This window comes from Pelophylax lessonae (genome assembly GCF_965119305.1).
Source record: "Pelophylax lessonae genome assembly, chromosome: 4".
Lineage (NCBI taxonomy): Eukaryota > Metazoa > Chordata > Amphibia > Anura > Ranidae > Pelophylax > Pelophylax lessonae.
In genome coordinates, this window is record NC_138771.1 from 530,343,069 (window position 1) to 530,357,111 (window position 14,043).

The 14,043-nt window shown below is 45.1% G+C and overlaps 1 protein-coding gene across 2 annotated transcripts in view; it reads left to right on the plus strand.

Annotated features, from left to right (window-relative positions):
- Nucleotides 1–14,043, plus strand: part of PACSIN2 (protein kinase C and casein kinase substrate in neurons 2) — a 114,386-nt gene that overhangs the window by 36,685 nt on the left and 63,658 nt on the right. For both annotated transcript variants that reach the window (XM_082254271.1, XM_082254272.1), the window contains exons 2-3: nucleotides 1,708–1,864; nucleotides 13,078–13,313. In XM_082254271.1, the coding sequence (XP_082110397.1) occupies nucleotides 1,708–1,864; nucleotides 13,078–13,313 (393 nt within the window). The remainder of the gene's footprint in view (nucleotides 1–1,707; nucleotides 1,865–13,077; nucleotides 13,314–14,043) is intronic.

Consider the following 14,043-nt stretch of genomic DNA (forward strand, 5'->3'; position numbering starts at 1 on the left):
CGACCGTCGGACAGATTCTTCCTGTCCAATCTACGTCTTTCTTCAGATCAGTTAAGGGATCTACGAGAGGCGGTACAAGATCTGCTGTCACAAAGGGTGATTGTGCCGGTTCCCTCCTGGGAATGCTTTCAAAGGTTTTAGGCAAACCTGTTTACTGTTCCCAGGAAAGAAGGGAAAGTGCATCCAAATCTGGACCTCAAGGCTCTGAATCGCTTTGTCAGAGTACGGCGGTTTTGTATGTCCATTCGCGCAGTAGTGGCATCCCTACACCAAGGGAATTTTTTGGCCTCTATCGATATCAAGGATTCATATCTGCTCATCCCATATTTTTTTTAAAAAAAAATGTTTTTAGGCCAATTTTGTTTTCTGCTACATATTTTTGTTAAAAAACCCTGCAAAAAGCGTATTTTGATTGGTTAGCGCAAAAGGTATCGTGTCTATTAACTACGGGAAAGATTTATGTCATTTTTAGTGTGTGTGTGTGTGTGTGTGTGTGTGTTTTTTTTTTTTTTATTATTACTAGTAATGGTGACGATCTGCGATTTTTAGCGGGACTGCGACATTGCAGTGGACAGATCGGACCGCTAACTGACATTTTTGACACTTTTAGGAGGACCAGTGACATTACTACAGTAATAGGTGCTAAAAATGTGCACTGTTACTGTAATAATGCCATTGGCATGTGCCTTTGTCATGGAAGGGTTAACACAGTGGGTGATCAGGGGTTAAATGTAAGCCTAGGGGAGTGATTATAACTGTGGGGGTTGGGGGGTGGTGATCTTTTGAAATGATCACAGAGACCTGTGATCCTATATAGCAGGATCACAAGCGGTCTGTGATTATTCCAGAGAGAACGGTCAGCTGCGTTTACAACAGCTGACCACCGTCCTTCTCTCTCAGCGGGAAATGATCGCAGGTGCCTGCCGGCAATCGGTGCTGCCAGCCCCATGCATCGGAGTCCGCTCAGCCGAGTGGTTGCAGGAGCGCGCCAACGGCGGCACGCGCTCGCCCCTTAGCGGCAGGCGCGCGACTGATGTACAGCTACCTCGGTTCGCACAGGGGGGGCTGCTTGCCGCAGTATTTCTGCAGGGGGCGGTCCTTAAGTGGTTAAAGAGCAATTTTTTTCTCTTTGAGGGTGTATGTTGTTTCTAAGTGAGCTCCAGTTGTTCCTGGTTGAGCTCCATGTTACCTGGTTGGCTAAGTTTAGCCTTTGGGGAATTGCGTTCTTTCTCTGCGTTGTTCTCCCACCCCTCATGCAAATACTGCTTTGAGATGTCCCAATGGTTAAGAAGAGTATGGAGCTGCGTCTGTCAATGAACGATGGAGAAAACTGAATTTTTTACTTACTGTAAAATCCTTTTTTCTCTGAAGTTCATTGACAGACGCATCACTCGCTCCTCTATTTCTGAGTGGGTTAGGGTTTTTTTTACTTCTGACACTGCTTGCAACAAAACTGAATCCTATAGCAGAGTGAGTGGGTGTATGCCTTCAGGGACTGCACCATAGGCGTGGTAAAGTTTTTTTTTTTTTTTTTTTCCTGCCTAGTGTAGTCCTACTCCTGTAGGGGGCAGCATAACCCAATGGTAAGAAGAATATGGAGTCAATGAACTTCAGAGAAAAGGATTTTATGGTAAGTCAAAAATCCAGTTTTTGATGCTTGCATTTGGTTGATTCCATGCTTTACATTTAATGTTTTTTTTTGCTCAGGTTGGCAACTACAAGCGCACAGTGAAGAGGATAGACGATGGCCACAGGCTGTGTAATGATTTAATGAACTGTATCCATGAGAGGGCGAAGATTGAAAAGGGGTACGCCCAGCAGCTCACAGAATGGTCCAAGAGGTGGAAACAACTTGTAGAGAAAGGTTAGGACGACACATGTTTCCTCTGTACTGGATTGTGACAGATTGGCAGTAGGGTTGAGCAAATGGCAGTGTATATATTAATATAAAATATATATACATTTTTTCATTACAATTGGACCAATGTTTAGTGTGGCCATTAGGGCTGCGCATCTTCACTGGTCTCGATTAGATTACGATTATCATGTGAACGATTCGATTCCACAATGCATCACGATTACTGACCAATGGTTTTAAAAAAAAAAAAAAACAATCAAGAAGCCAAAAATGAAAGAATCATTTTTATTTTCATCTGCCCTTAAAGGACACTTCCCTGGACCCTGGCTGTGGCCTGCATACATATAGGAAAGTCTGAACATAGCATAGCAGAGACAGACAACAACACTATTTAGAAGTAACTGTAAAATAGTATGGCATCAAACTGTAGTAGTGCAGTTTACTTCTTCATAAAATAAAACATTAATATGTCTAAACCTTTTTAAAGTACAACTAAAGGCAAAACTTTTATTTTTGATTTTGGATAGAGTGGAGGAGATGTATTAGAACATCTGTCAGTGTTTATTGCTGTCTATGTCCACGCTGGAGAGATTCACCCTCTCTATTTGTCCTGTGTTTTTACCATTATCATTGAATGAAAGAAAAAAGAAAAACCCTCAAATTTTGTGTTATTGGGATTTCCTCTCACTTTCAGTTTGGGACAGAAAGTGAAGGTAAATTTCCACAATGGGGCAAACATGGCAAAAATAAACCTTTACAGGTGTAATAATTAAATAACCTAGACAATGTGGGCTATGTGGGACTTTTAAGTGAGACACCAGCAGGTATGCCCAGTGTCTCCATCCCTGTATCGGAAAAAACAAATTGAAAAGGATTAAGAGAGGTGCATGGAAGCCAGCCTGCCCCCCAGTCTGATGTACTCACCCTCCAGTCTGCCACCAACCAAGTAGACCTGTCTCATGATATAAATAAAGAACAGGGGTTTAGTTGACACGCATTTGCAAACGCATGTGTAAGCTGCAGAGCCACGACACGGCACCCTGTTTTATCTGCAGTCCTTAACTTTTAAATTTGAGTGTCTCCACTCTGGGAGCACATGGCTGCTAATGGATGGATAGGAGGCAGGTGAGAGGGAGCAGCCCAAACCTCCCCAAACCCACCTTCATCCATGACTGGTCTAATATCTCAAAACTCTAATAGCGATGTTCTTAAGATGGTACAAACTGAAAACGACCAGCTGAGAAGCATACACCTCCAACCCCTTGGCGGATGCAGTGTAAAACACAGATTGGGACTTTATATGAGGCAGTTTGCCTGTATAGCACAGTGCCTCCATCCCTAATTTCATAAAATATTTGGGACTTTACATGAGACAAGCAGGTCATGCTATGGTTAAATAACCTTCCCTTGCTCTATCCAAAATGAAAAAGAAGTTTTGCCTATAGTTCTACTTTAAAGCCAAGATAAAGGCCAGCCAGCCAAGCTAATATTCTTGTCAAAATGGTCCTCATAAAAAACAAAAGAAGATATAAAATATATAAATCCTTTATGTGAATATGCGTTGCAATAAATTCCAGGTGTGCCATAACCTGTCCTCTACAAAACAGAGCACTTCCTGACTAGTAGCAAACATCAAGGTGAACCTGGAACATAGTGCTGCAGATCTTCTAGGTTCACTGTGAGGATTGTTTGCCCCTGCCACTGCCAGTCAACTCAAGTAAGTTGATGGCTGCTAGAGGGGAGTTATACACCCTGTTCCATATTATTATGCAAATTATATTTTTCTCATTTACCTTAATAATTTATGTAAATAACAGTCAGCATAATTCACATGTTATCAACTATTAACCTCCCTGGCAGTCTGATTATGTCCAGATTTCTGTGCTAAAAGCGGTACATTCTTTTGCATGGAAATCTGTTTTATATTTAAAAACTCACCTTCCCCTGCGATCCCCTGCCGTCCTCCCAGCCGATGTCGGCACTTGTCTTCAGGTTCCCTTCCCTGCGATGCATGGGGGTGGAACCGGCGGCAATTTCGAAAATGTAAATACACTAAATGACATGATACAAAGTTGTGATGTATCATGCCACTTCACCACAGGATTTTACCTGGTGACTTTCCCAGTGCCCAGCCTGTGCTTTTCCAGTTCTTTGTGCCTGGAAAACTGAGAACGACCATGGTGTCCAAAAAGTATTCTTTTGTGCAAAAGCCCTTTTAGCTGTCGCTGTTTTCCAGTTAGTCTAAAAGCGCTTCTGCGCAAAAAAGTTTTTTTGGACGCCATGGTCGTTCTCAATTTTCCAGGCACAAAGAACTGGAAAAGCACAGGCAGGACACTGGAAAAGTCACCAGGTGCATTCCTGTGCGGAAATGGCATGATCTAGTGTAATCCCTTGGGATCACAGCTTTTGTATCATGTCATTTGTGTATTTACACTTGAATTTGCCGCGGGTTCCACCCTCGGGGACCGGAAGGCATGTGTCTGCAATCAGCCGTGCACAGAGCAGGAAGAGAGTGTGAGGACGGCGGGGGAGCGCAGGGAAGGTGAGTAACATTGCGGGGTAATCCCGAGTGTGGCTCGGGGTTACTGCTTTTGGTACTGAAAGTTAACCCTGAGCCACACTCGGGAATACCGCTAAGGAGGTTTAGAGTACAATTTAAATTTTATTGAACAAGCCTAATGATAACAGTGTTTTTTTTTTTAAACATAGAAAACTTACAATGCACTGTTCCAAATTATTATGCACAGTAAGTTTCAAAACACTTTATAGGTTGTAAAGAACTGAAAATTGTCATTTGTTTGGTTTGCAGCATATTTACTGAAATCAAAAGCTATTTCAATCAAACATCACAACAACATTTTAATTTTTTAAACATTTTAACAGGTCACGTTCCATTTTAACATAGGACCCCTTATTTGATAGCAGCTTCACAAGTCTTGCATCCATTAAACTTGTGAGTTTTTGGACAGTTTCTGCTTGAATTTGTTTGCAAAATGTCAGAATAGCCTCCCAGAGCTGCTGTTTGGATGTAAACTGCCTCCCACCCTCATAGATCTTTTGCTTGAGGATGCTCCAAAGGTTCTCAATAGGACTGAGGTCAGGGGAGGATGGAGGCCACACCGTGGCTTTCTCTACTTTTATCCCCATAGCAGCCATTGATGCAGAGGTATTCTTTGCAGCATGAGATGGTGCATTGTCATGCATGAAGATGATTTTATTACAGAATGCATAATTCTTCCTTCTGTACCAGGGAAGAAAGTGGTCAGTCAGAAACTCCACTTACTTTGCAGAGGTCATCTTTACACCTTTGGGAACCCTAAAGGGGCCGGCCAGCTCACTTCCCATGATTCCGGCCCAAAACATGACTCCACCACCGCCTTGCTGACGTTGCAGCCTTGTTGGAACAGGGTGGCCGTCCACCAACCATCCACTACTCTATCCATCTGGACCATCCAGGGTTGCACGGCACTCATCAGTGAACAGGACTGTTTGAAAATTAGTCTTCATGCATTTTTCTGCCCAATGCAGCCGTTTCTGCTTGTGAGCATTGGTTAGCGGTGGCTGAATAGAAGGTTTATGCACAGTTGCAAGACTCTGGAGGACTCTACACCTTGATGTCCGTGGTACTCCAGAGGCACCAGCAGCTTCAAATGTCTGTTTGCTGCTATGTAATGGTATTTTAGCAGCTGCTCTCTTGATCCGATGCATGGATCTGGCAGAAATCTTGCTCAATGTGCCTTTATCTGCACGAATCTGTCTCTGCTCTGAATCAGCCACAAATCTCCTAATAGTGCGATGATCACGCTTAAGTTTTCATGAAATATATCTAATGTTGTCATACCTCGTCCAAGGCATTGAACTATTTCACTCTTTTTGGCAGCAGAGATCCTTTTTCTTCCCCATATTGCATTATAAATGGTGCACTGCTTTATATGTGGAACACCCTCCTTTAGTAGTTTTTCCTTAAATTGGGCTCACCTGGCAATCTAATTATCACAGGTGTCCGAAATTGTTTTCAGTGATCAAAAGAGCTCTGAGACACAATGCCATCCTTGAGTTAAACTAAAAAACAAAATATTTAATCTTTGTGACATTTAAATAGCATTTGCATAGTAATTTGGAACAGGGTGTATAAGCTCTCAAGTTGTCACTTAGTCACTTTACAGAAACCGTTACCTGCAGTCTACCACGATTTAAACCTAACTGAAGCCAAGCCACCATTAGAGGAAGGAAAACCTTTGACAGAGTAAATCGTCAACTGAAGCTTAAACCTTAACTAAATCTTTATGGGATCACAAATATACACACAACACACGATTGTCTGAATCAGAATCATGAGAAAGGTTGGCACTGGTACAACACAAGGTACATGTGGTTAGGTCAGGTTTGTGTGTATTTGTTATCCAGTAAAGATTTACTCAAGGTTTTTAAGCTTCCATGTATGATTTATTCTTTCAAGGATGTTCCTTCCTTTACCGTGGCTGGCTTGCCTTCAGTTGTCTAGATACACTTTTACCTTTTAGTATTTGTTTGGTTGAGGGACCCCCCCTACAGACACTTAGTGCTCAACTTCTTCTCTCACTCTCATCATAATTTGTTATACTTTTAGTTGACTTGTTGGTGGTAGTATGTACCTGCTATGTGTGTGTTGTGCACTTCATAGTAGTACTGCACTGAGAAGGACACTGCTCTCTGGGCTCCAGTGGCTGGCTGGCTGACGGCTGGGATGACGATGGTGAGGCGGCGCTGTCTGGCTGCGATGGGGACGCTTGGGTCTCCAGGTCCTGGCTGGCTACAAGACAACGGGGACACTCTAGGCTCCAGTGGCTTGGTTGGCTGGCTGCAAGGCGGCAGGCAGGATGCCGATGCCACGCGGGGGATGTGCTTTACCGTTGCTCCTGTGGTCAAAGAGAGAAGAGGAAGAGGCGGAGGGTTTTTTTTTCAACTCTCGCACTAATCCACCAATCGGCTCCCGCGCCGATCCCCACTGCTGTTTTTTTTTCCCAGGAGAGGGAGGGCGTGGTGCGGCCAGGTGACGTAATTTCCTAATCGATGCGACCGTTCCCCCTGAATCGATGCAGAATCGCGAAGGGTCGCATCACAATGCGTTGATTCACCGAATAAATTCAGCTGGCCTAGTGGCCAGATTGACTTGCCTTCTCCAAGCAGTACAGATACAAAGTTTTACCAAAATGTTATATAGAACCATACCTGGGAAAAACAAACTTGCATACGCAGCAATGATAATTAAACTGGAATATATAGAGACACAACAAAAAGATTTGGGCTATGAAATTGTTGGGTGTAGAGTCAGAGGCTAGAGTGGTCATAAAATTGTTGGATAGTGATGTAGAAAATTGAGGTCAACATTTGCTCAATTATCAAATGTTTATCTTTCCTGAGTATTTTATCAGATTATTATTGCACAGGATTTACAGTGGATATAAAAAGTCTGCACACCCCTGTTAAAATGTTATGTTAGGTTTCTGTGATATGAGCTAAAGAGAAATCATTTCAGATCTTTTTCCACCTTTAATGTTGTAAAAAACTATACAACTCAGTTGAGCAACAAGCTGAAATCTTTTAGGTGGAGGGAAGTAAAAATAATAATAAAAAAATAATAATATGGTTGCATAAGTGTGCACACCCTTAAACTAATACTTTGTGAAGCACCTTTTGATTTTGACACAGCACTGTCTTTTTGGGTATGAGTCTATCAGCAGGGCACATTTTTACTTTGCGATATTTGCCCACTCTTTGCAAAAACACTCCAAATCTGTCAGATTGCAAGGGCATCTCCTGTGCACAGCCCTCTTCAGGTCACCCCACAGATTTTCAATTGGATTTAGGTCTGGGTTCTGGCTGGGCAATTCCAAAACGTGAATCTTCTTCTGGTGAAGCCATTCCTCTGTTGATTTGGATGTATGCTTTGGGCCATTGTCGGCTTTCTAGCAGAAGCCTGAAGATTTTGTGCCAATATTGGCTGGTGTTTGGAACTGTTAATAATTCCATAATTGCCTTGACTAAGGCCCCTGTTCCAGCTTAAGAAAAACAGCCCCAAAGCATGATGCTACCCCCACTATGCTTCACTGTGGGTGTAGTGTTCTTTTGGTGATGTGCAGTGTTGTTTTTGCACCAAACATATCTTTTGGAATTATGGGCAAAAAGTTCAATCTTCGTTTCATCAGGTCATAACACATTTTCTCTTCCGTTCATTGAAGGACATAGTGCTCCATAAATCTTGGACTAGGCAGAAACACCTGGCTATGCCCATGGGCCGTCCTCATCTTGGTATATAACCTCTCTCTGCTCTAGGTAATCGGTTTATTCTGTCTAGTCAGGAGTAAGGACCTGGGCTCCCGGCTGGGATCTCTGGTCCTAGCAATTTTTTTCTCCTTCCTTACATCTTTTTTGCTTTTTCTCTCTGGAGATCTGCAATCAACTGCCGCGCTGGGCAACGGGATAGATAATCTAGATCCATTGGTCCCCCCAGCCCAGCCAGTGAGTGTGTGCAGACCACAGCTACGCACTAGGTTGGCCGCAACATAGCCTCACCGACAGGGGCTGGCCAACGAGTTAAATGTCTCGCAGGGTCACATACGACCGGGCTTGGGTCGGAGTCGCAACAGTCCCTTGACTGACAGCTCCCCTACTTTGATGGGGAGGATTCTGTCACAAGCGTTACCTGCACCATGAAAGGGTAAGTACAGTCCCCCCTATACCCTTTTGACGTTTTTTTAGGGTGGACATTGGTAAGTTCTAGGGACGGTCAGACCTGCCTGCAGGTCCCCTCCTCCCATCCTTAAAATCCCTCAGTGAGCTGGGCTTCCCCCCACTCTTTCCCCCCTGTCTGGACCTGGAGTCTGATGGGGGTCCCAGGGCAGAGGTTGTAGCGAAGACCCCTGGGGTCTTCCCGCTATCCCCACTCTGTAAGGGTCCTGGGATAGTGTGTCCTGCCCTGGTAGTCTGGAGGGGATCCAGTGTAGGAAACCCCTAGGTGCATGCCCTACTGTTTGCAGTGTGGGTATAGTGCAGGGGGGTCCCGTTGCAGAGTGCGCAGCGGAGTCTCCCCTAACGTGTGTCCTACCTTCAGGGTGGGGTCACCTTGCAGTGGGTGCAACGTTGCAGAGGGCGCAGGAAAGATCCTGATAGGATGCTTCAGCATCTGTAGCTGATGGCAACCATTTTCCCTTAGGCTGGCTGGTATCCAGCTGGCGGCCATGTTTGTGTAGCCTGATGATGCCACGGGGGCCATTCCCCTTAGTCCGGGAGACACTAGAGACGACTGAAGCCTCGTGGGGATGCCGAAGCATCCATGGTGATGCTGGGTCCAAATTCTCGGTGCTCCACTGATTGGTAAGGTGAGTCTTTGGGGGTGGGAGTTCCTGTTATCTCTCTCTGCTGATGGGTACCCTGAGCCTTGGGGGAATCCTTTAGTGGTGCCAAAAGATCGTTTTTGTACTGCAAGGTCTTCCTTTCCTTATGGAGCCCCTCAAGGTCACATCTCCCCCACTGACCCCCTTCATGTATGTAGCAGGTCCCTCGGAACCCCACCTTCCCATGGTGATACTGCAGTCCTTGATGCCCCGGGTGGAAGTAGCATGTGGGCAAAGGTCCAGGAGAAAGTATCCCCCACCTTTCCCTGCTCAGTCTGTCTTATTTGCTTCTGAGCCGGATGCGGCCCTTCCAGGGGGGCTTAATATCACACCCCCCGATCCATCCGATGGTCACAGCAGTGAATGAAAAAGCGCTGGATAGACGCTCTTATCATTGCAGTGCATGCGACTAAAAATGGAGGATGATGTAGCCACGGACGTGACTGTGTCGTTTGGTACGCATAAGTCACCTTGCACTCCAAAGGAGTTTCCTTATGTGCCTTATTTTGACAGGTTTTCCTATAAAGAATGGGGACAACCAAAATTACCCTTTGTGGACTCCAAACGTTTTGCTGTACGTTACACTTTTTAGGAGTCACTTTTAAAAAAGTGGACTAGTCCACCAGTGGACCCTCCTGTTTCCATGTTGAACAAAGCTACCATGATCCCAGTAGAGGAATCCCCGAATGGCCAAGCTTTTGGACCAGGGCATGGGGGGTGAGCAGGTCCACGCTGCTTATGTTGATTTAGCGGACCAGTTGGTCCATGGGCTGCAGTATGTGATGCAGCTTTGGATACAGCTCCTGTGCTGGCCAAACTTCCTGTTTCAGCAGTGGTGATTAGGCGCGTGCTGTGGCTTATGGCCTGGTCCGCAAACCAAGCCTCTAAAAAAGCTCTCATTGATCTGCCCTTTCAAGGCGATCACCTGTTTGGGGCTACCCTAGATAATGACATTAAGGGTATCCCATAGAAACATAGAATGTGTCGGCAGATAAGAACCATTTGGCCCATCTAGTCTGCCCAATATATCTGAATCCTATGAATAGTCCCTGGCCCTATCTTATATGAAGGATAGCCTTATGCCTATCCCATGCATGCTTAAACTCCTTCACTGTATTTGCAGCTACCACTTCTGCATGAAGGTTATTCCATGCATCCACTACTCTCTCAGTAAAGTAAAGTAATACTTCCTCATATTACTTTTAAACCTTTGCCCCTCTAATTTAAAACTGTGTCCTCTTGTGGTAGTTTTTCTTCTTTTAAATATGCTCTCCTCCTTTACCGAGTTGATTCCCTTTATGTATTTAAAAGTTTCTATCATATCCCCTCTGTCTCTTCTTTCTTCCAAGCTATACATGTTAAGGTCCTTTATCCTTTCCTGGTAAGTTTTTTTTTCCTGCAATCCATGTACTAGTTTAGTAGCTCTTCTCTTCTCTTCTCCCAGAGGTGGGGGGGGTTAGCAGAGTACCTTCCTGCCACAGTCAAGGAAAGGGAAGGAGCCTCATCGCAGACGGGGGCCCTCCTTCTCAGCCCATAGAAAATGTACTTCTGGGATGGAGAATAAGGGAAATGGATCTTTTACATCTTCCCTGGCAGGTTCCAAGAGACCTTGGTCTGGTAAGCTTAGAGCTAGCTTCTCCAGACCCACAGACAAGACCCCTTCAGCATGAAGGTCTGTCCTCACCCATTATTGCGGTGGGGGGGACATCTTCGCTGGTTTCCCGGCTCCGTGGACTTCTTTTGTGAGCGTCAAGGAGATCCGCGAAATGTTTCTTTTGGGGGTACCCAGAAAGGGGGACAAAGCTTGTCCTTTTTCAGGTTTTTTAGGTCCTGAGTCTCCTTGTGCGGATTTAATTCCTCCAAAGGTTCAGGTAATGTCAGAACTACCTAAGGTCCCCCCCCTATTCAGACCTAGGTAATTAAATTCCCTGTTCTGACCAAGGTGGTCCTTCCTCTGGACAAATATAAGAAACCCATGGCCGTTATTCACCGGCTGCTGTCACACAGTTCTCTCTCCCGATTTGCATACAGGTTCTGAGTCTGGTGGTATTCACCTTCAAGAAAGTTCTGTTTGCACAGTCTTACATACAGCTCCTTTAGCAGGTTCGGTTCCTCAGGAAGATACCGAAGTTCGTGACGAGGTCTCGGGGTCCTCTGACAGACGCCTTAGACATCCAAGGGCCACGGTAAGGCCAGTATCATCCTCGGCTCAGGCTCCTTCCGCAGTTCCTGCGAGAAATCAAGAGCGAGGATCTTCCAATCATCCTGGTGGCTGTAAAAGTTCCTTGGGGGCTTCCTCTCAGAGAAGACCAGTTGTCTCAAGGGCAGATCTACCATCCTGCTTTACAGTCACTGGTTTTAATGGCTTGGCTATTGAAAGCCAGGTACTGAAGGATAGAGGCCTGTCTGGATCAGTGATCCCTACTATGGTGAAGGCGAGGAAGTTGTCTTCTAGCAAGATATACCATCGTACGTTGAAAGCGTACATTTCTTGGTGTGAGTCGATTGGCGCTCATTCTTTTCTGTGGCTCGACCTTAACCTTTCTTCAACCGGGCGTTGATCAGAAGTCGGCCTTAAGTACCAGGTGTCTGCCTTAACAATCTTTCAGCGACCCCCTAGCCGCGCACCCTTTAGTTCGTACCTTCATTCAGGGGGTTCGACATGTGGTCCCACCTGTACGCTCTCTTGCCGCCGTGGGATTTTAAGTGCTTTCGCTTCTCCAGAAACCCCTACTTGAGAACATTTGGGAGATTCCCTTGCTTACGTTATCCCAAAAGGTGACCTTCTTGGTGGCTGTTACCTCGGCCCACAGGGTATCCGAATAGGTGGCCTTATCCTGTCGCAGTCCCTATTTAGTGGTCCATAGGGATAATGCGGTTCTTCGTCCCTGTCCATCATTCCTGCCCAAAGTTATCTTATGACTTCCATTTGAATGAGGACATTGTGTTGCCTTCCTTGTGTCCTAACCTGGCTCATCCCAAGGAATTTGCTTTGCATACCTTGGATATAGTTCGTACTATTTGGGTGTATCTTGCAGCTACTGAGTCCTTTCGGAGGTCAGACTCGCTTTTTGTGGTTACGGACGGACCAAGAAAAGGGCCGGCCACTTCTTCGGCTTCTATCTCCAGATGGATCAGACAGATGGTGACTCCATTAAAGGTCTGGTTCCACCTTTCCCTGTCACGGCGCATTCTACTCGGGCGCTGAGTGCTTCTTGGGCATTCCGTTATCAGGCTTGAATATCGCTAATTTGCTATATTGGTCGTCCGTGCATGCCTTCATGAAATTCTATAGGGTAGATACTTTGGCATCTCAGGGGCTGTTCGCTCTTGATGCTTTTGGATGTCCCACTAGTTATGATTTATGGAGCGCTGTGTCCGTAGATGAATGAAAGTGAAAATGTGATTTTTGTACTTACCGTAAAATCCATTTATCTTAGTTCATCGAAGGACACAGCACCCACCCCTCTATGGAGTTCTGATACTTCTAATACTGCTTGCTGCTAAATTGATTGCCTAGAGCAGAGGGGGAGGGGGGTTATATACCAGCTGAGGACGGCTCATGGGCATAGCTAGGTGCTTTTTGTTCTGCCTAATCCTACTTCTGGAGAAGGCAATATAACCCACTACTTATGTTTTATGGAGCACTATGTCCGTCGATGAACTCAGAGAAATGGGTTTTACGGTAATTCCAAAAATCCCATTTCTATACAATGCAGAGGATTACCCCTTTAGGCTCCACAGTGATTATAACAAGCATGCCTTACTGCATATACAGCCTGATTTTACTGTTGTGGGTTTAGTAACACTTTACCTTTGTATACACCTTGGTGTCTGTTGCAGGCCCACAGTATGGCACAGTGGAGAAGGCTTGGAATGCATTGATGACCGAAGCAGAAAGGGTCAGTGAGCTCCACCTTGAGGTGAAAAACGCTCTGATGAACGATGACTTTGAAAAGGTGAAGAATTGGCAAAAAGAGGCCTATCACAAGCAGATGATGGGAGGTTTTAAAGAGACCAAAGAAGCTGAAGACGGTTTTAGGAAAGCACAAAAGCCATGGGCAAAGAAAATGAAAGAGGTAAGGATAGAAATCTTACAGCTGGTTGAGTCTCCTCAGGTCATCTGCAGTGTGGAGTTGGTATTGGGTGGGACAATGTTTGCTTTGTAGAAAAACCTCAAAGTTGGACAAATATTACAATGTATATAAACCCTTCCAATGAACCTCTCCCATTTGCTCCCTTTTGGTCTAAGTATACCATTGAACGTGTTTTTGTTTTCTGTTCATTGAGTGCAAAAAATACCTGTTGATCCTGGCCAGAAATCTTGTGAACTGATAACTTTCTACTTTATGCCTGTGCAAAAGCGTGGGGGTGGGGGTGGAGGGGGTTATGAAGATGAGAGGTCAGTGTTCTTTGCAATCCATCAGAAATGAAGTAGCTAGGGCTTAACCCACATGCTTAGGAATTCAGAGCTGTGAATGTCAGAGGAAGAACAAAGCACACTTTATTTCTGGCACATCAACCGTTTTTTGTTTTTTATTTGCCGTGACATACACTTTATGCTGACCTGTATGCATATATAAAAGAGACAGATTAACTGGTTGCTGCCCGGCCACAGTACATTTACAGGCAGGTTAGATCATGTACATCATCCAGCCGTGGGCATGCAGCACGCCGCTCCTGTGACCACTGTATCCACCAGATACAGCGGGCTGCGGCTCCCAGTGCTTTGGGCGGCCAAGGGGATCCTGTGATGATCACTATGTCAACAAAGATATTATAAATGAATTTCATTCATAGTAGTGATTC